At 39.5% G+C, this 26,827-nt stretch overlaps 2 protein-coding genes across 3 annotated transcripts; one reads left to right on the top strand and one right to left on the bottom strand.

The window, feature by feature from the left end:
- The first annotated feature begins 6,487 nt into the window (after window positions 1–6,487).
- LOC117486886 (ribonuclease inhibitor-like) lies at window positions 6,488–12,995 on the top strand. Its single transcript, XM_034135472.1, has 6 exons — window positions 6,488–6,832; window positions 7,620–7,793; window positions 8,898–9,068; window positions 12,046–12,086; window positions 12,250–12,277; window positions 12,377–12,995. The coding sequence occupies exons 1-4, from the start codon at window positions 6,561–6,563 to the stop codon at window positions 12,077–12,079; spliced, it is 651 nt and encodes a 216-aa protein (XP_033991363.1). The 5' UTR covers window positions 6,488–6,560; the 3' UTR covers window positions 12,080–12,086; window positions 12,250–12,277; window positions 12,377–12,995.
- A 2,904-nt stretch (window positions 12,996–15,899) lies between these two features.
- Window positions 15,900–22,830, bottom strand: pbk (PDZ binding kinase). Of its 2 annotated transcripts, none has more exons than XM_034135454.1 (7): window positions 22,733–22,830; window positions 21,849–22,012; window positions 20,924–21,063; window positions 19,626–19,795; window positions 19,303–19,432; window positions 17,668–17,865; window positions 15,900–16,572 (listed from the first exon to the last, which is right to left on the bottom strand). In XM_034135454.1, the coding sequence occupies exons 2-7, from the start codon at window positions 22,004–22,006 to the stop codon at window positions 16,340–16,342; spliced, it is 1,029 nt and encodes a 342-aa protein (XP_033991345.1). In that variant the 5' UTR covers window positions 22,007–22,012; window positions 22,733–22,830; the 3' UTR covers window positions 15,900–16,339. The 2 variants fall into 2 exon arrangements, with proteins under 2 accessions (XP_033991345.1, XP_033991344.1); XM_034135453.1 differs by having other exon boundaries at window positions 21,849–22,007.
- Window positions 22,831–26,827: the final 3,997 nt, after the last annotated feature.

Here is a 26,827-nt window from a genome sequence, read left to right as displayed (position 1 = left end):
AAGCCTAAATACTCCTTTACTATCAAAGTCTAAAGCTAGACCTAAGGTGAACAGTTTTGGTAATGGACAATTTAATCTAAAAACAAAACAAAATTGGACTCGTGTTTTTGTTATTTGTTCTTCAAAATACATTAGTAAATACTTTGTGAAGTATTCACAATATAACTAACCCTCTCTAGTATATCAAATCCGTTCTTCTTTAACCAGATACTATTTCCCTATTTATTTTTAGTTCATGATAACAATGGTATAACAACCACACGTTTTACCCATAGCTAGTTTATATGTCAAGATTATTCTGTGTGATAAAATAATCAGATGTCTTGTATGCTCAACAAGGATATTAAACTTTAATCTTTTCAGTATTCCAGACCATCGTTAAACAAGCAGCCTCTTTTCTTAAACACTAAACATAATGTTCTGCACCACCCTCTGGCAAACTCTTGCACAGTTATGCTATAAAATCATTGCATAATTTCTTCAGAGTCTGAACAGTCTGAGAAAAGCCTGTCTCAAGATCTTGTCATAATGAGAACAGTCAGTGATTCGTTGTCCTCTGCAGCTGTAGTCAGTTGGATCAAGGAAACTCTTTTTGGCATTGGGATGTCTGGAGGGGAGGAAACTCTTGGATCAATGTGGTACAATCAGCAGACACACGTTGTCCTCTTCATACCACTGTTGCCTTGACAACGAGGCACAAGCAAAATGTCAAAACCTCCTCAGAGATGCGTTCTTTGCACACTTCTTCTGTTTCTGTAGTGAGCAACATTTCACCAACACACTGATTCAGAGTACAACCCAAAGGTGGCGCACAACTATCCAGTGCTGCTGTAATCACAGCCAATCAGCTACTAGAGAAAAACTCAATTTAAATCTCTCCCCCAACGGGTTACAAAATGGCTGAGTGTCTATATGGTCAGGAATGCTGAAACGTTGTGAATGTTAAAACAAACTAACGGTGGTAGTTTACCCAGATTCTTTACTTCGTTAAAAGTAGTAAAACTAAACTGTAAAATCCTTTTTTCTAGTTGACGTCCTGCTTTTAAATTCTAGTCAGGAAAAGAACATAAACATCATCTTTAAAATCTTCTTAAATTCGAAACCAAAAAGGTATTAATTCTCCACCATGATCCATTTCTACATCAAAGTCCATACAAACTGATGATTTATCTTTAAAAACCATGAGGAATGACAGTTCTCATAAAACACTATTCTTCTTTACTTCAGTTCTAAGTCAATGAGCAAAACAAGGAAACCCTCCTTAACCACTATAGATTCATCTTTTATCTATTTGCTTATTCTATTCTTTTTCTAATTGTTTATCCAAGTTGTGTTACAAGCATGGTTAGGTTTGTAACAGAATACAAAACTAACTGTATTTAGCGCTATATTTGAAAAACAAGTAATTTAATTACAGTTAATGAATATATTTTTGGAACACTTAAAGGAATTATTGGTGGAAAAGTTTCCTCACAAAATGTAATCTTCATTACTAAAGCTAAAACCTAAAGAAATCATCACGGAACAGTTTTCTTTATCACTGTTTCAATAAAAACAAAGAAGGCATTGTGAAAACTCCCACTTTGAGAACATCTCAACACTTTATTCCATCTAAGCATGAATGTTTATGACAGACAGGCCCTATTAATCCAAAACGGTCTTTAGTGATATCAATTGTGAACTTTCTTAATATTAATTGTAAATTCAACTTATGTTCTCTTTAGAACAAAGATAGGATAGTTGGAGCTGAAACTGGTTAATAGCAACTTTCTGTTAACCTAGATAAGCATGTTGTTCTTATATCTAGTAAATATATATTTTATTTTATGTTACTCATAAAACAGTAAACCATAGGAACATTTTCCAGAATAGTAGTTAACTTTATATAACTTTTACTCTCTCTAGACTTTTCAAAACATCTTAATTCTAGGTGAAAATAAAACTAAATCTTTTTATTTCAATATAGCTACTTCATATACTCAGTAAATCTCTTTTTACTTTCCCTTAATGTTACTGTATGAAATATAATTAAGTACAATTCTTAGTTAATGACAAATACCATGAAATTCACAATGCAATGCAATGGTAACAATCAGTTCTCAAAACTTCTCATAAAAACCACAATGTCACGTAGCTGTATCCTACAAAAACTATGCTAAAAACAACAAATCATTGTTTCTTATTTATTTTCAATGTATTCACTCCAACTTCAGATCACTCATTGATCTTCTACTTCTTCTTTTTAAACTCACTCCTCCTTTCAGGCATCAGAGAAAAAAGCAAACAGACACACTGCTACTCTCACGGCTGATAAAACAAAGGGTCTCCTCTTCTACAGAATCAGAAAGAGTGGGAAATACTTTCACAGACAAATACAGACACACCCCGGCTGGAGCTCTCAGCCTTTTCAGGAGAAGGGGGCTTCTTTGAACAATTAACAACAAACTATGGTATACCAAAAACATTTAGCGCTTTATCACAGGCTCTACATTATATTACGGCCTGACAAAACATGGAAAACTCCACTTTTGTATGTAGTGAATTCACAGAGTTGCCAGGCAAGTTTTATCTTTTTAACTCCCTGAACTCAGATCGGGCTTATTAATCTCTTAATTACCGAACAGACCGGATGTGCACTTGGCTCGCAAAGCAAATCATATCCCCTCAGCCAAATGAATCTCTGAACCTTAAGACAATCATTAGGATCTTCTCTGGCAGAATTCACGACTACGAGGTCAGATACAGTGATTCCTCCAGCATAACATGTCCTTACGGCTAGCAAAGATCATATCCCCTCAGTCAAACCTTTAGCTTCTCAGGCAGACTACGAGGTCAGATACAGTGATCTCTCTAGTATAAACATTTATCAACATAAAACAAGACTTTTACGAATCAACAATGACAACCAGCAGACAGAACAATCAACAAACATATCTCAGCAATAGCTGTGCCTTAACTCCACTCCTCTGCTTTTTTTCTTAAATTTGGAAAAATAACCAATACAACTTCAAAAGTCAATTTCATTCCAAATACGTTCTGCTTACTGTGAGTCGGCATTTCTTCTGTGGAAGTCTCAAGTCTGGTTTCTCAATTCCTTGAGATTTTACCACAGCTTTCTATGTAGCTGCCTGATCAGGGTGAGTTGAGACCTCCAGAGAAGGAACACAGCAACCTCCAGCATTGGCAATCTTGGTAGGACCTCCAAAATGTTGTGGAGATCCAGCATAACACAACAGGAAAGAATGAAACAGAGAGGAATCAATAAAACACAAACACAGACATAGCTGATAAGTAATTATTATTTAGTTGTTGCAACAAACAAACAATAATGGGAAGTACATCACCTGCTGCCACAGCAGCCAATCGCGGAAATGCCCCCAAGAACAGAAGAAACACAGGGCTAGATATACTTTTCTAAATGACACACGAACATGTTCCCCAAACATGTTTAACGCACACACATTTTATCATGCAGCCAACCACACAAATGTCACATGTTTTTCTCTCTGAAAGCTATACCTGTATATGTTTAAACGTCATCATCTCATGACATCTTTAGGATTAGTTAACTAACAACGGTTAACTGTTTTTATAACCCGAGGCCTTCTCTGAACTTCCTATACCCTCGGTGTCAGCTCACTTAAAATGAATACATCTATTGATAATTCAGAACGACCATTGTCTCTCTAACTGTGTTTGACCCAACTCAGTAACACACATCATATGGAATACCATGTTATCATTAATGAATATCAGAAATACGCTGTATTAAACATTCTGCCATAACAATATCACCTGCGTATTCGTGCAGCGTGACACATTTCAACTTGAGTGTAAAGTTTGTGACGCTCTGTTACAAAAACCTGTCAGTGTTGAGATTGTGCTCCTGGGGTCTCTGACGGTCTGAGGGGAATCAGAGAGGAGAACAGAGCTCGACAGCAGCTCATATTAAATCAGTGTTATTAATGTTCCTGTATAAACCAGAGACTGTCTGTGGTGCTAACAATATAGTGACTGCTGTACTTATGACTTCATGAAGTTACTCTGAGTGCTGATGGAGCAGCTAATGTTAGCCGAGCTTTAATCAAACCAATCTCTTCAGGAAAAAAAAAGGAAAAAAAATGTTATGCTCGTTGTGTTGGAGACAGACCTGACAAAGCATTAACTCAGGCTTTTTACAAATCAGTATCATTCTGTTGTTATTTAGGCATCCTTTCCATATGTTTATTTCTATTAATTCGCAGCAGATTCTCTGCAAGTTGGGTTTATAGTGCACCAGGTTAATACAGCTGTGTGTGTAGATACAGGGAACATGTGCTCCTCTGGGTGATGAATCCAGACAGGATGCTCTTTGGTTTTATGATCATGTGAATTGTAAGCTATCTACCTGATCACAAGGGTATATATTATATAGACCTTTATTTAAAGATCAAACTAGAATTTGCCCCCTTGTTGTAACTTTGGTGAGAATCAGCCCCTCTGAAGTAAAGTGCTATAAAGGATGTGTTCATCTCCACAGAGGGAAGAGGAAAAGTCATGTTCCTGTGTCCAGCTGTGCTCTGTGTCAGGACGTCCTGAAGGATCCAGTCTCTACCAGCTGTGGACACTGCTTCTGCAGACAGTGCATCACCTCATACTGGGAGCAGCGCCCTCCATCAGGAGACTCCTCATGTCCCCAGTGTGGAGAAAGATCCAGAACCAGAGCTGGCCTGCAGACAGCCAGTCAGACCAGCTCTGTACGAGGTAAGAGGCCGAACTCATGCAGCGTCTTATTCCTCTTCCTGGTTCATTTTTTTTATTATTATTAGGTATTCTGTTGAAGAGCATAGACATTAAAATGTTTATAAAACATTTAAACTCAGTCTGTTTTTATTAGTTTTATTGTTATATTCTCAAAAGCATTTTCTGATTCTCTCCTGTTTCCTTCTCTTTCAGCAGAACGTGGTCTGCAGGAGGTTTTAGATGAACATAGGTTCAGTCTGAGGAGGAGATGTGAACGTGTGACTGAAGGAACTGATGAAAGTGAAACCCTCCTCAACAGGATCTTCACTGAGCTCTACATCACACAAGGACAGAGTGAAGAGGTTAATACCCAACATGAGGTGAGGCAGCTGGAGACGGCTTCCAAGAAGAAGCCCCTCCATGACACTCCAATCAAGTGCCAGGACATCTTTAAAGCCTCACCTGACCAACAGACTCACATCAGAGCGGTCCTGACCAATGGAGTCGCTGGAGTTGGAAAAACCTTCTCAGTGCAGAAGTTCACTCTGGACTGGGCCGTGGGTTTGGAAAACCAAGATGTCAGTCTGGTGATCCCGCTCTCCTTCAGGGAGCTGAACCTGATCAAAGGTGAGCAGTACAGTCTTCTCAGGCTGCTCCATGATTTCCATCCAACCTTACAGAAGGTCACAGCAGAGCAGCTGGCTGTCTGTAAAGTGCTGCTCATCTTTGACGGCCTGGATGAAAGCAGACTTTCTCTGGACTTCAGAAACAATGAGGTTGTGTCTGATGTCTCTCAGCAGTCCTCAGTCAACCTGCTGCTGACAAACCTCATCAGGGGGAAGCTGCTTCCCTCGGCTCTCGTCTGGATAACTTCTCGACCTGCAGCAGCCAATCAGATCCCTCCTGAGTGTGTGGACAGGGTAACAGAAGTACGAGGCTTCACTGACGCCCAGAAGGAGGAGTACTTCAGGAGGGGATCGAGTGATGAAGAATGGTCCAGCAGAATCATCTCTCACATCAAGAGCTCCAGGAGCCTCCACATCATGTGTCAGATCCCAGTCTTCTGCTGGATCACTGCTGCAGTTCTGGACCGCATGTTGACTACAGACCAGAGAGGAGAGCTGCCCAAGACCCTCACTGACATGTACTCACACTTCCTGCTGGTCCAGACAAAGAGGAAGAAGCAGAAGTATGAAGAGGGACATGAGACGAGTCCACAGCAGCTGACGGAGGCTGACAGGGAGGTTCTTCTGAAGCTGGGGAGGCTGGCGTTTGAACATCTGGAGAAAGGAGACATCATGTTCTACCAAGAAGACCTGGAGCGCTGTGGTCTTGACGTCACCGAGGCCTTGGTGCACTCAGGAGTTTGTACAGAGATCTTCAAAAGAGAGAGTGTGATCTTCAAGAAAACAGTCTACTGCTTTGTTCATCTGAGCATTCAGGAGTTTCTGGCTGCAGTCTACATGTTGCACTGTCACACCAACAGGAACACAGCGGTACTGAAGGACTTCCTGAAGAGTGACTGGGACGAAGACAACAGTGATAGCAGTGATGATAACAGTGATAGCAGTGATGATGATAACCAATCCCTGGATGTCTTCCTGCATGGAGACTATAACAACATGTTTAGCAGTGATCAGGGTTACCCATCCCTGGATGTCTTCCTAAAGAGCGCCATGAAGAAATCACTCAAAAGTAAAAATGGCCATCTGGACCTGTTTGTCCGCTTCCTCCACGGCCTCTCTCTGGAGTCCAACCAGAGACTCTTAGGAGGCCTGCTGGGTCGCACAGACAACAGACCAGAAATCATCCAGAGAGCCATCAGCAACCTGAAGGAGATGAACAGTTATTCCTCTCCTGACAGGAGCATCAACATCTTCCACTGTCTGACAGAGATGAACGACCACTCAGTACATCAGGAGATCACAGAGTTCCTGAAGTCAGAGAACAGATCAGAGAAGGAACTCTCTGAGATCCACTGCTCTGCTCTGGCCTACATGCTGCAGATGTCAGAAGAGGTTCTGGATGAGTTGGACCTGGATCAGTACAAAACATCAGATGAGGGAAAACAGAGACTGATTCCAGCTGTGAGGAACTGCAGGAAGGCTGTGTAAGTCCAGATGTGATTAACTTTATAAACTAATGTGGATCAGAAGTTTAATTATTCAAATAAACACTATAACATTTCTGCTGTTTAAATACTGAGAGCAAAATAAACCAACACTGTTCTTCTATTTATTTATAATAATAGTTAAACTGAACCGTGTCTCTCTTCATATTGAGTGATGGAGGTGACATGTCAAACACATGAAGGACTCTAGAGGTTTCTCAGCATGTGATCACACCACACAGCAGGACTTACAGTTATCAGTTATTATTACTTTCTAGTAGTTTCTTTATCATTAAACACACAAACGGTTTTATCACAATGTGTTAGAGTTTAAAATAAGATCTATATCATATCCCACCAATACCAGAGTTATGTCTTAATACTCATATACTGAGAACATCTGATGGTATTCAGTTTAAAATATTGAAACTTTATTGGTTTGTTAACTGTGTTTGTGTGCACAGTACATTTCCAGATGCTCAGAGAAGCCAAAACATCCATCATTCACATCTAAATATTAATTAACATTTAAATATGTACATCTCTAATATTGTCAAGTGATTTATTTAATTTCTGTTTCTTTTGGTAACAGTCAGTGACAGCAGGAGCACAGACCTGTGATCAGATCACACTGACAACACATTACACTCTATTATTATATATTATTAAAATGGACTAACAGCAAATCTCAATCAGAACATATGTCAAATATTTTTTTCATCAAATGCTTGAGGTCATTATGTTTCCTCTTTTTTTAACACATGTTGTAATATATGTGTTATTATAGACTTATTGGCTGTGGACTCTCAGAGACTCACTGTGAAGTCGTGGCCTCAGCTCTGAAGTCTGACCCCTCCCATCTGAGAGATCTGGACCTGAGTCTCAACTATCTGGAGGGTTCAGGAGTGAAGCGTCTGAGCTCTGGACTAAAGAGTCCAAACTGCAGACTGGAGGCTCTCAGGTTAGTTCACTGACTGAACTTCATCTGTTTGTGTTTATCATTTTCTGAATTTGAAAAAAATACATTAAAGTTATTTTTCCACTGTTGCTAATGACTGAATATTGATCAGAGTAACAAAGAGAAGGTGAATGTGTGAGGGAGAGTGTTTGAGCTTCCACAGACTCACTCTGTGCTCCAGGAGTCAGTGGAGATGCTGTCAGTACTGATGAGCTGTGAGGGAGATGAAGGAGCTGTTAAACATCTGATCAAAGTTAAAGTTCCAGATTATCAATGGATTGTTTCTACATCATCTCTGATATTAAAGGTCTCCTATCATGCAATAGTCACTTTCTGATGTCTTTTCTACATCAACACGTGTCCCCGGTGTGTCAGGAGACTCACAAAGTGTCAGGAAACAAAACCCTCTCTCTTTTCCTCCGTACCCACGTCTCTAAAAACGGGGGAACAACGGAGCTGATCCAGATTTGCTGCGTCATGACGGCATTACTAAATTGTGGGCGGGCTTTACACCAACGGGCCAATCAGAAACATTGCTGTCAGAAACAATGAGACGTGTTCTGGAAGTAATATGGTCTGTGTTTACATTAGCATGCTAACACTCAGAGCTAACCTGTACTGGAGAGAGCATGTGTGAAGAAGCAGGAAATAAGAAGTTACTCACCTTGTGGTAAACCTGAGAGAGAGAAAGAGTTTGAGCTCCATACTGTTTCAGAGATAATCCTTGATGTGGTTTGGAACATAATATGGAGTTTAATCACGGCAGCATTTAGCTGAGTTTCTGCTGGTAGAATTCTGATCAGGCATTAGCTCCACCTCCTTTTTTTTTTTTTCAAGCTAAGGACCCGAACCTGCTCTTCTCTAACAGCTGAAACAGAGGGACATGTGGGATTTCTAAAATGCATGATCTGTTTGGTATTCTGAGCAAAACACATCATAGACATGTTTTATATATTTGTATATATCTGAGACCCATAATATATGCCTAAAAATAGCATGATAGGAGACCTTTAAAACCCTGTTTAACTCTGAACAGATTATTAAACCTGGAGTTATTTCAAACAGGAACTTTGTTTTCTAAAGTTACATCATGTTTTCTTTATTCAGGCTGATGAGCTGCAGTTTGTCAGAGATCAGCTGTTCTGCTCTGATCTCAGCTCTGAAGTCCAACATCCATCTGAGAGAGCTGGACCTGAGTAACAACGCTCTGCAGGATTCAGATGTGAAGCTGCTGAGTGATCTTCTGAAGAGTCCAGACTGCAGACTGGAGACTCTCAGGTCAGTAAGGGGTCTCTGCTGGTTCAGCAGTATTGTATGAACCACAGGGAGGTGTTTCTCTCACTGGGGAAACAGATCAGTGATGTTACCCACTGACTGCAGGCTCTGTCATTCTTCCATCAACTATAGAAGGCCAGCTGAACATGCAAAGCCACACTTTAGTAATCAACTCTCTAACAGACATATGGGGTTTTACAGAAGAGTGGGAAAGGTAGTCTGTTCTTATGGGATGTTTTTAGTTTCTAGACCAGGGGTGTCCAAACTGCGGCCCGGGGGCCAAATGCGGCCCTCGGAATCGGCCCTCAGCAAATTCTGAAAGTATAATGGAATATGGCCCACAAAGGAAACTTCTGATTGTCTTATATTGTACTTCTTAAATATATATGTAAACATATATTACACAGTAGTATTCATGTGTTAATAAGCCCACCTTTCAGTCAATTAAAGCTGAAAACATTTTCTAACATATCTAACTTGATAAGAAAAAAGCCCAATAACTTATTTTTATAACAAGCGTGAAAGAAACCCTTCATATATCCTGTAATTATAATCAATCTGAAGCTCCTGTTTAAAGGAATGAGCTGCTAACAGAATAAAGTAAACTCTCTGGAGAGCTGAGAGCTGTTTTGTTTCTTAAAGCATCCTCAAGTAACAAGCATCCTTTACCTTCATTTGATTGAGGTTTCTGACTTATAACTGAACTTATGAGGCAGTAAACCTCTAGAGCAGGGGTAGGCAAGTAAGTTTGGCCGTGGGCCAATTTTTTGCTGAGCCACAAGATGGCGGGCCAGAACATAATCAAAGCCTAATTCAAGGAATTGATTTTGGTAAGAGGGCGCAGCGCCCCTGTTCCCCGGTTCAGAAAAAACTCTGATATCGCTGATAACCCTCCCCATCAACACTCTGATGCCCAGTCAGATCCGCTGATTGGTTCACTGATGATATAGGCGCCCAATCCAGAGCCTCTGGATAGACCCGCCCAAAGGGAGGATCGTCGTCTCTAGCCCCATTTCAGTCCCATGTTAAAAGTCAGGGCTATTATCTGTATTTTAACAGACTTATCTTTTAAATTGAGGTGCATTTATTGTTCTCTTCAAAGTAAAACATTTCTGAAATTTTAGGGAGGATGGTCCTCCCTTTCCTCAATGGACGAGCCTCCACTGAGTGAGTTATTAACTAGGTAGCAGTGTTATTTAACATACTTTTATTCTGATAAGTATTGTCAAGTTCTCTGGGTTTTTGGCATTTATTTGAGTGTTTGCCAACATTTGAGAGGCTTGAGGGGCAACAGAGGACGCATGGACAACTGGAATCCTTTTTCCTTTTCTTTATTTCAAAGGACACACATTAGGATTCTTTCAGGTTGAAAACCTTTAAAAAATACAAAATAAATAAATTACAGCATGTTTTGCTTTGCAATTTATTTAATATATTATAACCTAAATTAATCAGTAACCAAGTATTTTACTCAACTCAATGTATTTAATAGTTAAAGGGGACCTATCATGCAAAATGCACTTTTGTACGTCTTTTATACATGAATATGTGTCCCCGGTGTTCCAGGGAACTCACCAAGTGTCAGAAAACACAACCCTCTCTATTTTCCTCCATACCCAAATCTCTAAAAAAGGGGCTGCAACGGATCTGATAAAAACTGATCCAGATTTGAACACTGTCCTGACGTCAGGACGGTGGCGCTACGGCTATTGGGCCAACTCTCCACCAATCAGGGGAATGTGGGGTTGGGCCACGGCCGGCCATTGCCGCTCGAAAGCGCTGGAGACGCTGTAGTACATATGCCAGGCCTGTAAGTGGCGCTGTAGTCTGCCACAAAAGCAGCGAAGAAGACTTCCCGCGCATGGTTGCCATGGTTACCCTTCTGTTTATTCTCCGCTGTGGCTTTTGTTCTCCCTCCCCGAGCACTGTAATTCTCTCCGGTTAGTCCACCAGCAGATGACAAACACCCACCTCTCCGCCTCTTCCAAGGAACGACCGTGTGGCAGAGTTTCAGTTAGGTTTTCTTTCGCCGGTCAAGATGTCCGTTAAAGTTTAAATCTTCCGGACAAAATTAGAAAAGTGCCGGTCAAAGGTCTTCTTTGTTATTTATTGAGCTTTAAAACAAATGAATAACGACTCTATATAATAATATAAGAATAAAACACGGAGGACGGAGATCTCTTTTTCTCCCCCTCTTCTGACTTGATCAGAGCACGCTCCCCTCTCCTGCAGGGGGGCGTGGTCAGCTGCAGCTCACAGAATCAGCCCCCTGCAAAAACAGGGCTGGAGAACAGCAAATAGAGTGAAATGAGGCATGGCTAAAATGCATGATCTGTTTGGTATTTTGAAAACAGAAACGTATAAATACACCTTATATAGGTATGGCCCTACAATATATCATTTAAATATAGCATGATAGGTGTCCTTTAAATAAGTACTTTAATTGACGTCAGTGCACCCCGCTGCCTGATTGTGCCTGTGCTGTATGTCATTCATTCTCAACATAGATAAAAGTATAATAAGCATTCTTCAGGTGTAGGTAGATTCTCTATTCGGACATTATAGCCTATATGTGCGACTGTCGGTCCGATGTTGTAAAAAAAAAAAAAAAAAAAAAAAAAAATCTCAAAATATTTTTAGATTTTTTATTCTCAAAATGATGGGCCAAATATTATTGCTGGCGGGCCAACAATGGCCCGCGGGCCGCCTGTTGCCGACCCATGCTCTAGAGAGTGGCCCAGACCTTTATATATTTTTCTGTATGTGGCCCTCGGTGAAAACAGTTTGGACCCCCCTGTTCTAGACCAATGAGTGGTTACTTCCTGTAATGCAGCTGAGAGCTGTGGCAGGCAGTCGTAGTGTTTGCAGAGAAGATATGATGGGATGTAAAGCATGAGATCAGGACTCTGAAGCTAACTCAAAGAACAAACACTTATTTTAAACTGGATCTAAAACTGTTGGATTGTGTTCATCTCTACAGGATCTCAGGAGAGCCGTTCAGAACCACGATCTAGAAGACCTGTGAGTACTGAAACCATATCCTCCATTCATCAAGATATGAAACTCTTTAATGGAGCGTGACCTCAGAGGAAAACAACACTCTTCTTTCTCTCTTCATCATTCTGGCTGTTTCTCTTTGTTTTATCATCATCATCATTCTCTCTCTCTCTCCTTCTCCTCTCAGGTCACAGGAAGTGAAGACACAGAGAAAGGTGAGAGGTCGTACCGTGTGAAGTTTATTTATTGAGGTTTCAACACGGTTTTCTGGTGTTCCAGACAAATCTGTAAGCTCAGGTTTTATTTGTTCTCAGTTTATTCATCACGGAGCGAGTTTGAGACGTGAAGAGGAGCGTGGAGGCATTTTGGAAAATAAAGAAGAAGGCTGCAGCTGATGAGAGACTTCCTGTTGGCTCTCCTCAATATGAAATGAACAAAAACAATCAATTGTACTTAAAGCTTTTCTTAAGAAGAAAGATGTGTTGCTACCACCACCTCCCACCCATCCCGGCACCAAAGAGGAGACTCCATCGACCCCAGATACCCCAACTCACTCTTCTTCAGGTTAGCTTGGAGCCCCGACTTTACCTGCCCCAACACCTCACTTTGAACGATGTAGTCATCCGGATATCTGCATACTGAGTGGGACGCAGGACCCGGTCAATGAGCTGCTGGAAGGGGGTCCACTGGGGAGGACACCTATCTGCCATAGTTTTTCCACCTGACGACTGAGTTCGGCATCGGGGGTTCCAGTTGGAGTGAAGAGACTCTGGGGGGCATCCGATGGCTCCTGAATAGGGGGGGCCCTTGGAGTGTCCAACCTAATGATAATAATAATAATAATAATAATGCATTTGATTTGTAAAGCACCTTTAATTGCTAAAACTAATCTCAAAGTGCTACAAGGGGCATAATATACTTTTTTTTTTTTTTTTTAAAGAAACACAAGTTTATTAAAAGGCTTTAAAAAAAGAAAGGTTTTTAGGCCCTTCTTAAAGGAGTCCTCAGTTTGTCTGGGAGGGAATTCCACAGGTGAACGGAAAGCCCCCCCATGGTGCGGAGTTTGGTGCTGGGGGGGGGGGAAGCAGATGGTTGGTTGTAGAATGGAGGTTGCGTGTGGAGGTTTGTGAGGAGAGTAGTTCCTTGAGGTATGAAGGAGCGTTCCCGTGGATGCACTGATGGGTGAGGAGTGAGATCTTGTATTTGAACCTAGCTGGAGGGCTATTGGTAGAAGACTCTTTTGGTTGGGGTAATGAGGTGAAAGTTATCTGCACCTATTAGTAGGAGAGGCTGCACTTTGGGAAATGAGGGAAGGGGAAGGCCTTGTAGGCGGAGATAGTGTTTCTTGAGTTCATCCACAGGATAACTCTAGTCCACAAGTGAAAGTCTGTCGGAGGTGAATGTGTCTTTGATGAGGAATGTTTTCTTGGGATTGAAAGAGGGTTATATCTCAAAGGTCACTCAGGCTCCATTTCAGAATAATATATATGATATGTTTTATAATGATTGATCATTAAAGTGTTCTCAAAGCTGGTAAAGGTGCAGCTAGTTTGAATGACTTTGTATACTGCAGGGTAGCTTGTGAATTTACTCCAGGTGGAACTAAAGTCTGATTTAACACTTGATTATATTTCACATCATTCATCCACATCTGTAAAGTAACTAAAGGGAAATACATGTAGTGGAGTCAAAGTACACCTTGTACCTCTGAATTGTAGTGGAGTAGAAGTAGTACACAGTTGCATAAAAAGAAAACTAAGCTTCATCTCCAAGCCCAATGGCCTTGGAAGAGCTGCTAAGGAAAAGGAAAGACATCTGGAGAGACAGCTAACGGACAAACTCAAGGAACTGAAAGACACTCCCTAATAGGCCGTATGCTGTTTAGCCTTACCTTGAATGATTCAGTGCAGTGTTCTGTGCAGGTTTTCTGTTTGCTTTTTCAACTCAAGGACCTAAAAGACTGATTGAAAGTTTATTTGATTTGCATAATTTCTGATTGCTGATTCAATGTGAAGGAAAATTCACATTTGAGTTGATACAGTATATGTGTGCATATAATGCCCCCTTTGGCCTAACCTGGGAGAGCCTTATGTTCACTGCCAACCTAAGGACCTGAAACATGTTAATAAAGAATGTATTGAAAAGTTATATCGCGGATTGTTGTATATTGGCTCAGCCAGGTTATAGAGAACCGCAGTGACGCGTCCTAAAACCCGGAAGTAAACTTCTTCCGGTTCCTTCGACAAAAACGCAATTTCTCCATAGGATTTTGGAAAATAGCTCGAAATAAGGTCTGTGGTGGTTGAGACGCATTTAAGAGACGGATCACGATTTGTTCAGCCGGATAATATCCACATATCTACCCTACTTTTATAATGTTCTTATCATAAATCTGATCGATAGATTTATGATTAGAAAATTATAGGAGATGTGGATATTATCCGGCTGAACAAAACGTGATCCGTCTCTTAAATGTGTCTCAACCACCACAGACATTATTTCCAGCTATTTTCCAAAATCCTATGGAGAAATTGCATTGCGTTTTTGTCGAAGGAACCGGAAGAAGTTTACTTCCGGGTTTTAGGACGCGTCACTGCGGTTCTCTATATGGGAGGCCCAGTCTACTTACAGATGGGTCACTCATTTTGAAATATTACACTTTGTTTTATTTTTCTTTAATTCTTCATCCTCATGTAGAATGCTATCACGAAACACACATTTGGTTGTTTATAGCATAAAGAACATCTGATTTAATGTGAGGTAGGGAAATAATCATTTGAGGATAAGTATGTGTATATAAATATGTAATTTACAACAGCTGTAAGATGCTTGATAAGCTTGAAATGCACCTTGAAAATGCTTGAAAAGTGCTTGAATTTGACTTTGGAAAAGGTGTAAGAACCCTGTATATAAATTGTCCAAAGAGGTTGTATTCTACAGTTTGCCTGAATGTAATCATTGCGTAGGTGTGTAGTGTGATTCTGTGTAGTTCATTGATTTGACTTCAGGATTCCTGCATACACCCTGACTAACAGTTCTCTTAAATCTGTTTTATATAATTCTTCCTTTAAAAAGTGTATCAAATTAATGTAATCTATTGATTCGTGTTCACCAACATGATTTTCCCCTTTTGTTTTTTTCGTGTCACACAGAACGATTTTAAAAGCAATGTATTTCTATTAGTAGTGTGTTTCGTGCCTGCAACACGTCTTTTTGTCTGGTCGGGTCTTGGAATACCAGAAGCTGTGTGGTTCATAAAAACATTTTCTTACTCAATATCAAGCCACGATTATTGTTTTTATTTTAAATCGTATAATGTCGGACTTTTTTTGCCGTCCGCGAGGAAAATAAATGGGGCTCCGAGCCTCAGAATACTGAAATCTGTATTTTAAAAAAAAAAAAATTCCTTCTAATTTGTTATTATTTGGTAAAGGCACGAAACATACCAATAGAAATACATTGCTTCTAAAATCGTTCTGTGTCAGAATACTGAAATCTGTATTGTTTTACATATTTTTTTCCTTCCAATTTGTTATTTACATTGCTTTTAAAATCGTTCTGTGTGACACGAAAAAAAGGGGGAAATCGTGTTGGTGAACACAAATCAATAGATTCATTTCGTGACTATAACACGAAATGCCGTGAGACTGGGTTGGAATATAACACAACAAAACCTCATAAGATAATCTCGTTTTAGCATCAAATAATAACCACTGTTTTCTTTAGAGTTCCTAATACTTCCTATTTGAAATAAATTGCTAAGCATGATTTTAATACCTAAAATACAAGCACATAGTATTTATTGCAGCTTAGCTCAAATAACAATACAAAAACAACTTCATTCTATATTTCTTTAATTCTATTATAGCCGATAATACATAAGCGCAACATACAAAGAAGATACAAAAACACAGGATAGCTCAAGAGTTAGATCGAGACATGAATGTTTACAGAAGTGCAGAAACAAACATAAGACAAACAGCAAGTAGAAACATTTACACTCTAGAAGTTGAAATACATGGAAAAGGAAATACTGTGTAGCAAAGACAACACAAATAGATGCTCCTGAAAGCGTGGACAGTATAAAGATTTGTTTTTCTAAGCTCATTCACGCAAAAAAAATAATCAACCATTCAGCGCCTGGTGTTTCCCTACATTTAGTCCAGATCCGAAACATTTACATTTTCTGCATAGTAAATAAGAGAAATTCGCAACACATCTTAAACCAGCCTTTAAATAATAGTCTGGATCCTAAACTAGATAACTAACTTGCAGATCTAGTCGATGACGATCACCTCGCTGGAGGTTTTATTCAGCGGGGCGTTGCTCTCTAAAGCCTGGAGGATCTGTGCGGCTGTGGGTCTGTTCTTGGGGTTTTCCTCAGTGCACAGGTAGAAGAGCTCCACCATCCTCCGGTACGAGCTGCCGAGAGCCTCGAGGTCCACCGCCGGCCGCGTGCCCAACCTCTCGTAGAACGCGTCCTCGTCGAAACTGACCTCAATCGATATGTCTGAAACACAAACGCAACTGGTCTGAATGTAGCAGCCTAAAATGTCAAAAGAAAAATCAACCATTTTATCCACAGACGTTTCCAATTTTGGATAACCTTAAAGGTAGGGTAGGTAGGAATGGAGAAACCAGCTCGAGTGCGCTAGAATTTGAAAGTACAAAACTGGAAAAAATCTGCCCCTTCCTTACAGAGCCCCTCCTCCAACACACACGGACGAACACATGACCAATGAGGGCACGAGATTAGTTTGTGCACGAGATGGAAGGCTGACAGGCAGGTAGGCCATCCAGTTATTTTAGCCAGGCCGGCTCAGATGATTGGTCGTGCTTTTTACAGCGCCACGGCTTCCACAGATGATTTTTTTTAAATGTATTTATTGTCAAAGCATTTAAGATATTCATTGCTATCGGGATGTTAAGAGCATTCCATGGAATATAACAAAAAGTGTTTCTGAAGTGAATTACCTACCCCACCTTTAACCAAAATGTGACTGTATAATTTGAAGGTTAGAGATTAGAATGTACCGGCATTAAATGTAAAAAAAAATCAACCATAAGAAGCTTTTTATCCACAGACGTTCCCAATTTTCGATAACCTTAACCAAAATGTGTATAATTTGAAGAGACTGGAAGATCTGAATTTGACATTTTACTTGTGTGACTATAATGACATAGTATACTGTGACTTTTCATGCCATACTAAGACACAGAATTGTATAAAAAAAGCAGTTTAAAGTCATAGTATTGTTGTACTGTTGTAAAATAAAAACATAAAAAGTCACAGTATAAAGAAGATATTATTGCAGCTCAGCTCACGACAGATTTGTACCACTAAACCTACAATTGTCTTTAAAAGTCACAGTTTATGCCAACAGAAATACTAAGTAGTATGCCATAAAAATGTGATTCTCATATATTTAATAACAGCTATGAAGTATTTGTTTCCAATAAGCTACAAATGTGTATCTAATATGCATGGAAACAACATATTTCAGTAAAACAAGTCTAAAATGTACTAAAATGTGGCTCCTGAAGGAATTTGTGTTGACAAAGTGTGACATTCATGCTTCCTGAGGCCACAGAGCGTCTGTCTCACCTTCATCTTCCTCTTCATCGTCCTTTTCGTCGTCCTCACCCACCAGCATCTCCAGGTGAGGCATGGCCAGCGACATCATCTCCCACAGCGTCAGCCCGTATGCAAAGATGTCCGCCTTGTCCGTGATCTCTCCGTCCTCCAGAGCTTCCTTCGGTGTCCACGGCTCGGTGCCGATGTACTCCGCCTTCGGATCTGACACTGAGGAGAATGGAAAACACTATTCATGAAACCTGATTGGACATTTTGTCTATTCTACAGTACTGCAATACTACCCGGTACAAGTGTTTGTCAACTGCTTTAAAATCAAAACTGCTCCACCTGTTTAAAATCTGTTCAAAGATTGTTGGTCGACCCTGTCAGAGACTTTATGACTCAGCTTACCATAATAACCTGAGAGGCTGTCCAACAACATCATCTGGGACCCAAAGCATGTTCTGAACAGAGAATATGAACTGCTACCATCTAATGGGAGATTCAATAAAGTCAGACTGAAGCATCCTTTGTGCTCCAGTCAATCAGCGTTTCCGCCAGGGGGGCGTCTTGCCGTCATTTGACGCTCTTATTCAGCTCGGAGCGCCCTGAACTCGAGCCGAGGGCGTCCAAACTAAATAAATAATTTGAGAGAAGATCGAGAGTTTTTATCGCTTGAAATGGCGAAAAGGAAAAAGGACAAGGACATCGCTCTGTTGGAGGGGCAAAGGAGTCTGGTGGGATTCTTTTCGCCGCCAGCAAAGCGCGTTCCTGTGACGGAAAAAAACAAAACACCGCCGCATCTTCCAAGGACCATGCCAGGAGGGGTGGGATAGGATAAGGGACGGCGCAATTCAAAATGGTGTGTGTGCACATGTAAAGAGATAGTATCTATAAGGGACGACTCAATTCAAAATTCAAGTCACGTGACACGACGTGCCGTCACCACCATTTTTTTGTTGTCACTTGTCTTGTTTGATGTGATGGAGTACAGGGATGTGTTTAGTGTTATCTAAATTACTTATAATGTCATGGTTAAATATGAAGCTGAATGCAACAATGTGGAAGGGATGCACAATCTTTGAAATAAATGAGCGTATACAAAAATGTAATTACAAACAAACTGGATTTAGCTAAAAGGTAAATCATTGTGTTTCTTTCTCAGTAGGGTGCTTTACATAATGTCAGAGACGTGTAGTGGCCTATGAACGGTCTGAGCATATTGACAAAAAACACTTGGTTGTACATTGACGTTGCAAGAGTGATATGATCCGTCCTGTGGCTGCTTTGTTATCGCTCAATTTCCAAAACTGTTATCACTTGAAAACCTTGAGATAATTGCTTCAAGGTTGAACAACAAAGGAATGACTCTTTACAATTGTATCTTTAAAAGGTTTGTCTAAATGATTGTGTAACCTGCTATAAATACAAATATAGGGACATGTGCTATATTTTCCCTGTTGTTAACAAGGTTTCTGATACTGACCTACTATTTTTTTTAAATTCTTAATATATTGAGGAGCTGGGGAACACAGTTTGTTATTTTTGAGATATCCCTGAACTTGAATACTATCATGCAGAGTATTAGTATACAAGGCTGCATTTTCACATTAAAGCTACCGCGTTGATTTCTATCTTCTTCACTGACATGAACTCTCACGTTACCTCTCATGTTCTCGTCGAGCTGCAGAGACACGCCGACATCGCAGATCTTCACCGTCTCAAAGTCGCCCTTGATGACGACGTTACAGGACTTCATGTCGCCGTGCAGCAGCTTCTTCTCATTGTGCAGATACTAGGGAGAGAAAGGACAAAATAAGAACTTCTATGACCTGCTTGATTACACTCCTATAACTTGAGATTTCAAAGGGGTTCAAATGGGAAGAGCAGCTGACATAAACAATAAACTAACATTGACATTTCTAGGGTATGCAGACATCAGAGTGAGTCCAGAGAAAGATGTAGGTGGAAGTGACTTTATGGTTTACCTGAAGGCCACGTGCAACATGCAGCGCTACTTTCTCGATGTTGGCAGCAGGGAAAGCTTTGAGGCCTTCCACCTTCCTCTTCTCGATCAGGTCGTTGAGCGACTGCTCTCCTCCGTACTCCATCGCCAGACACTTTGATCCGTCTATGGCCTCGGTGAAGGCACGAAACCCTACGATGTTGGGAAGGCAGGGACACATAATCAACACCAGATTGTTGTGCTTGGTGAGAGAATTAAAATAAAAGCTATGGAAAAGCCGACGGCAGTTAAAGCATTTGTCCAATCAGCCTGAATCTAGAGCATGTTTACTTATATGTTGTCCCTTCACCTCCTTTCCTTTTCCATTTGTACTACTTTGTATTACTACCTGATAACATCCCAGAATGTATATTCACCTCAGGGTTCATGCACTTTTTCACCAATGATTTTCCATGACCTTTACCTAATTTTCCATGACCAAAGAAATGACTCTTTCTCAGCGGTACCACTGAAACATTTTAATTTTAACATGGTAAGCTGGAAAATAATGTCTGCATATGAAACATGTTGTGCCTATCTAAAACAAATCAAATAGTAGGCTTACTAGCTTCTACACGCTAAATCAACTCAAATCTCTCACCAGCAAAATACCTCGACAGTTAAATAACATTTTACGTTTCATTACTATACGATACAGTATTTATTATCATTATAGTATTACTATTTCCGCGATTAGATAAAATATAAATTATATTTGATGCAACTTTAGTTACATTTCCATGACTTTTCCCAAACTTTGGGAAAAATATTGTTTTCCATGACTTTTCCAGGGCCTTGAATTAGCATTTTGAATTTCCATGACTTTTCCAGATTTTTAATGACCCGTAGGAACATCCTCTACTTTCCGGTTTACATTACAGTTCATTCACATCACAAATATATATTTTAACTATATACATGTTCATTTTATCCTTATATTTTAACTTGCATTGTTTTTTGTTCTAGATCATATTTTTCTCTTCTTTAATATATTTTATGAGAACTGTCAAAGTGAGCTGAGATCCAAGACAATCATTGCTGAAGATTTATTTACTTATTTTTCTCATCAGGCCTTTGTGAAAATGGGAGTTTTATCGCTGTCCATTTGAAGTAGAGATTGTGAAGCCTTTATCAAAGTTATCATCAATAATATGTGTGCAGTTTGTACCTTAAGTCTCATCGAAGTATTCCTTTGGTAATTGATGATAGAGACCCAAAGAAGCATTAAGTTATTAATCTATGTATTCTCTCCTGAATCATTTTCCTGCTGTGACGTCTTACCAACGATGTTGGGGTGGTTGATTCCCTTCAGGACCTCCGCCTCCTCCTTCAGGCGCTTCTGATACACCGCCATCTGATTGGATGCACACTTGGTGTTGATCTTCTTCACAGCCCAGGGAGACGCGTTCAGCTTTCCCATTCTAGGATTAATTAAATAAACAACACATGGATATTATTTATGGACAGACATAAACATTTCATATGCAGAAGGAATGGGTGACAAAAATATTGACACGACATCTTTTGGAAAGATATTATGCAGAGATGGCAAAAGTACACACATCCTTTACTCAAGTAGAAGTACAGATACTCGTGTTTAAAAATACTTTGGTAAAGTAGAAGTACTGACTAAAAGAAGTATGGGCTTCGAAATGTACTTCAGTAAAAAGTACCCATAGCTACCAGCTGTTTTAAAGAGTACCTGACCTCCCTTTATATTAATAGAACAATAATGTCATTGTTAGCTAATGAATGTTTCCATGCTGAACAACGGCAACATGACAACGTTTTCATTGGTCCCTCTTCTTTAGAGAAGACCAGGAAATGATGGATACACGGATCGTGTTCAAATCAATAGGCACGCAATGACTCTAAATAATAATGATCACGCCACCAAACACACATTCAAACTAAAGGAACAAACCTGTTTGGGAAATGTAAGAAGTAGAAAGTACAGGTATTTGGGTTCAAAATGTAAGAAGTAAAAGTAAAAAGTCGTCAGAAAAATAAGTAGTGGAGTAAAGTACTGATACCAGAAAAATGTACTTAAGTACAGTAACGCAGTATTTGTACTCCACTACTTCCCACCTCTGAAGAAATGTGACTATTCAATACAGAAACTGCTCATAGAATTTGCATGTCTTGTTTTTCCGGTGTTGATATATCAGACACATTTGTTTTTTATCAAACAGAGAAAACTACAAACCTGTCCATGAGGTAAACGTTGACCCCAGTCCCACAGCCGAGCTTCTTCATGAAGGGTGAGGCCGGGATGGTGATGGGGGTCCCTCCGTTCACAAACTTCTTCACTCGGACGTTTGTAGGGGTCTTCATCGCAATCTCATCGATAAATGTGGAGGCCATTCTGTGCTAGGAAAAACAAACAACATAAGAAATCACAGGGGAACATACATATGGGGATAGGAGCAAACGATCCAAACAGATTACATGTACCTATCCTGAAATATTTAAAGACTACATAAAATGCAATGAATAACAAAATAGTGAATGGGAGAAGAGCAAATGACCCATACAGATCATTTGTAACTATCCTGAGAAACACTATCTAGTTAAAGCTAATCTGGTTAATTGTTAGACTTACTATTTGACATGTATTGTTTAAACTGTATATAAGTTGTGTTTTGATGCATGTAATATAAGCTACATTAAAATCTAAACTGTCTTGGGTTTAACTTACAGTGTTATCTTTAGTAAAACTACATAAAAAGTCTATAAATAACTACATTGTGAATGGAGGCTGGCATAACTGACGTAACGTGTAAAACATTTTACGTTAATTCACAACGACATAATTGTGGCTCCATAAAAAGAAAAGGCATTACGATATCTGCACAACTGGTAATTGACTGTAAAGTGACATTAATTGATAGATAACTTGCTTATAGACCATGCAGCAGTATTGTGTAAACATTTAGCCAACAGCAAAAACTATAACGAAACATGGCGTAACGGAAGCATGAATTTACTGCAACGCCAATGTTAGCTTTGGTTTTAATATGGTGGCAGACCAACCATAATAGTGTTTTGGGTCAGTTAACTTAATACCTTAATGGATAAATGTTACATTACCTGCGTTTACTTTCACTGTCTCAACAAATCTGCTGCACAAACTCAAAACCCAAAACGCGCCGAACATTCAAAACGATGCTTCCCTCTCAGCGGGCTGTACGGAGGCCACAGAGGGACAAACTGAACGCATGTCGTTTGTGTCTGGGTATAAAGACAGTAGCTAATCTCCATACCTGTTATTTTTTAGAGAGTTTAGACGGGTTTATATGTAGTACTGTGATGATGAGGTGTTTGATTAAAAGTATGTCAACATAATACTGAAAGCAGTTACCATTGTAATACATTATTTCACCAATAGAGGTCAGCCACGACATAAAATGGTATGTCTTTTCATATATTCCATATAGTATACTGTGACTTTTTACACATATTTGTTCAACATACTATAACCACGACTTTTTTCCAACACTATGACTTTCTTTAAAAAAAAATGTAGACATAATGTCATAGGACTTTTGTTTTACATGATTTTTTGCATACTCTTCAGGAGCTTCAAACGTATTAAACAAGGGCCTTTTATATATATTTTAACTTATTACACTGTCTATATGTGTAGTAATATTTTGGACATACTATAATATGACTTGTTGCATGATATTTTCAACATTGTATACTATGACTTTTTATTAATATGTTTCAGCATACTATACGTTGATCTTTTGGGATATTATTTTCCGGAAAATGTCATGATATTTTTTTGAAATATATAATACTATGACTTTTTCATGATATATTTGACATACTATATTATTACCTTTTTTTCTAAACGTTTGACATATTCGTTGACACACTATGATAAGACATTTCACATTATATCTTGACAAACTTTACTATACTCTTGCATGATATTTTCGACATACTATACAATGACTCGTAGTTTGTTTCCACATACAATCTTTTGGGAATGTATACAGTATAGTACAGTACTTTATTTGTTTAATCATCATCACAGCATCTGTCTGTTCTCCATTTAATGTCAGGGTTTGTCTGAAAGAATTTCACTCACTTGAGGTTGACCTTGACCTTGACTCTCATGATCCCATTATTGTTTCATCTCCTTCACATGCTGCAGATGTTCCCATCTCGCTCCTCTCATTGTGAGGAGGGATAACCACTTCATTATGAGGAAGAGAAGCAGGAATGTAGTCCGATGACAACTGGACGCTGATAGAAAAACTGCAACTCTTGCTTTCACCCCAATCCTGGTTACCCTGAAAGGATATGAGCTCATGTTTGTGGGCTCATGCTGCCACATGTTGTGGTGAGTTTGATAGAAAAAGGATGGGTTACTCTCTGCTCAAACCACAGGGAAACGGTCACAAACAAAGAGAGGATGATCCTTTATGTCATGATCACATTAGGGACAATTGCTTCAGTTATTTTCATGATTTAAATACAAACATAAGAGGGCTATTGTGTGTCAAAGCCTCTCTGATATGTAATCTATATGGACGGTTCATTATCATAAGATACAACAAGATAAGATACAGCCAGATGTTTGCTCACATATGGATGTGTTTATATTAAGCAGATACAAATGATATTTCAAGATTTGTTTTAGAATCACAGTTATGCATATGTTGCTGATAGCAATCCAGGACTTACATGCAGCAGATGGCAAAAAGGATGTGGATACCTAAAAGCATTGCACCAAAATCAAACTGAATATATGTATTGTATGTCATATTGGTGTGCAAGTGTTCTCTGTATGTGTATGTATGCTGTATGCTTGCACATTGTGACATTACATGCTCACATTGAATAAATGCAGTATATCATCCTTTCATAACTCGTTATTTCTGTATTGATTTCATTCCTCTCTATTTGTCAGGATTATTTGAGGTTTAAAAAAGCAAACAATAGATTTTTAAAGAACTTAATAAAGCAATCTCACAACAAGATGATCAATGAAAGCGGCAGAACAGCATTATGAACCTTGTGGTGAGTTTGTTTTTCACAATGGCTGTTATCAAGGTCTAGACCACATGTGTCAAACTCAAGGCCCGGGGGCCAAATCAGGCCCTTGGTGGATTTAATTTCGGCCCGCAGGATAATTTCTAATTACTATTAGATCTGGCCCGCCGGTATATTGCACCTTCACTCCATCCTGAGGGTTTCCTCAGCTCAGAGCCTGACCCCAAACATTGATGAACTTGCACCCAATATGAGATGCCAAGTATCTGGCTTGAACTAGCATCACAGAGCAGCACACTGAGTTTCAATGAGTTTTTGCACTTTTTTCTTGCGACAACAGGGTTTGGTTTTTTCTTTGAGGGAAATAGTTTTTTTGAAGCTGTTGTTGGCCTGTGGAAAAATGTAATCATAAGAAATGACTCTGCAGATAGAGCCATAAGAAATGAATGCAACTGATTATTTCATGTTGTTTTTATAGGCAATAATTTAAGCTTTGTTAGTTCCAGGTTTAATATGTGCAATAAGTTCATTTCAATAAGTTTTGCAATAAACATTGAACCAGTCTGGCCCTCGACTAGTACCCATTTTTTTTATTTGGCCAACTGTGTATTTGAGTTTGACACCCCTGGTCTAGATGATCCTGAAACTTAAGATTTTAATAAAAGTTTGGTGGATAGGTTTTCAGTTATAGGAGCAACTTTATTAAAATCATGCAGTTTTTAATTCTAAGTTTACACAATGTACCAGATGTTTTTTCTCAAATCCTGAGTATTTATAATGGCCATGTAAACAACAAAAAAAGGATATAAAGATTCCCTTTTCCAGAATTGTTTTCAACCACATTTATATGTAAAACTCAAAGGAATCAAACACTTTGGGTTGTTGATGCTTGGATATTACACCCACATGTGATTGTTAAACATCTTATTTCAAACTCATGGACATTTCTATCCTTGGAGAACAGTCTCCACTCTTCTGGGAAACCTGATCAAACCCTGCATAACAAATAGGAACATTTACCAGAAAACAACTTACATTTTTAGACTTTTTAAGGTCATGAGCAACAAAGTGTAGGACCGCCCAGGATCCATGTGTCAAGATTCACTTTCTTTCTCTCTATGCTTGTGGTTTTAACTGGTGATAATTTGGCTTCTTTTTTGCATGTGGAATCACACAAGACTGCTGCCAATACAATTCAATTAGCTGTTGTGCAAACATGCATCATCTGTCCTGACACTCCAAAACACTGACAAAGAGTTATGGATGGATCATAAATGCCCACCGATGGGAAGAAGAAGAAGAGGAGGGATGGATGGCAGTCACCTTATTGGCCTTTAGTCAACGTGATTATCTCCTTTTATTTAAACAATCAAATGCAAATGGTGGTCCGGCAGTGGCTCAGTCAGTAGGGGCTTGGACTGGGAGCTGTAGGGTCGCCGGTTCAAGTCCCCGACCGGACCTAAAATATGGAGTGTGGACTGCTACTTGGAGAGGTCCCAGTTCACCTCCTGCCCTGCCGTGGTGCCCTTGAGCAAGGCACCGGACACCTCCCTTCCCCCCTCCCTCCCATTGCTCCCTGGGCGCTTTACAATAGCTGCCCACTGCTCCTAGTACTAGACTCCTGGTAATAGGATGGGTTAAATGCAGAGAACACATGTCACTGTGTGTGCTGTGTGCTCTGCATGTGTGACCAATAAAGAGGGCTTCATCCCTCCCAATTCTATCTATCAGATCAATTTCTAATGATGATATAATCACATAAATAACTCTTACATTACTCAACCAATGGCAAACAAAATCGTCTAGTTGTTATAATTGTCTACCATCAATCTATATTTCTAGCCATCTACATACTGTATGTGTCACATATGTTCCACTTTATTCGTACAGTATATATTTTACTGAATGAAATAAAAAGGTATATCTATAAAGTCCTACCTTCCTGGAGGACAAATGAAACCACGTTGAGTCAAACACGATGCACAGTCTTTGTTCTGACTGTCGGCCATGTGTGTCAGACGTCAGGTGATTTTTATTTCAATCATTTCCACATCCGCTTCGCATGTGGAAACATTCCTACTTGAAATTACTCTTCACAGCTGTCAATCAAAGCTCATACAGGTTGAACACACCCACGTGCTTCAGCCCATGTGATTGGATTCGCAACTGAAAGTGGTACTT

The sequence above is a fragment of the Trematomus bernacchii genome, unplaced genomic scaffold (genome assembly GCF_902827165.1).
Source record: "Trematomus bernacchii unplaced genomic scaffold, fTreBer1.1, whole genome shotgun sequence".
Classification (NCBI taxonomy): domain Eukaryota; kingdom Metazoa; phylum Chordata; class Actinopteri; order Perciformes; family Nototheniidae; genus Trematomus; species Trematomus bernacchii.
This window is presented reverse-complemented; position numbering and strand designations above follow the sequence as displayed.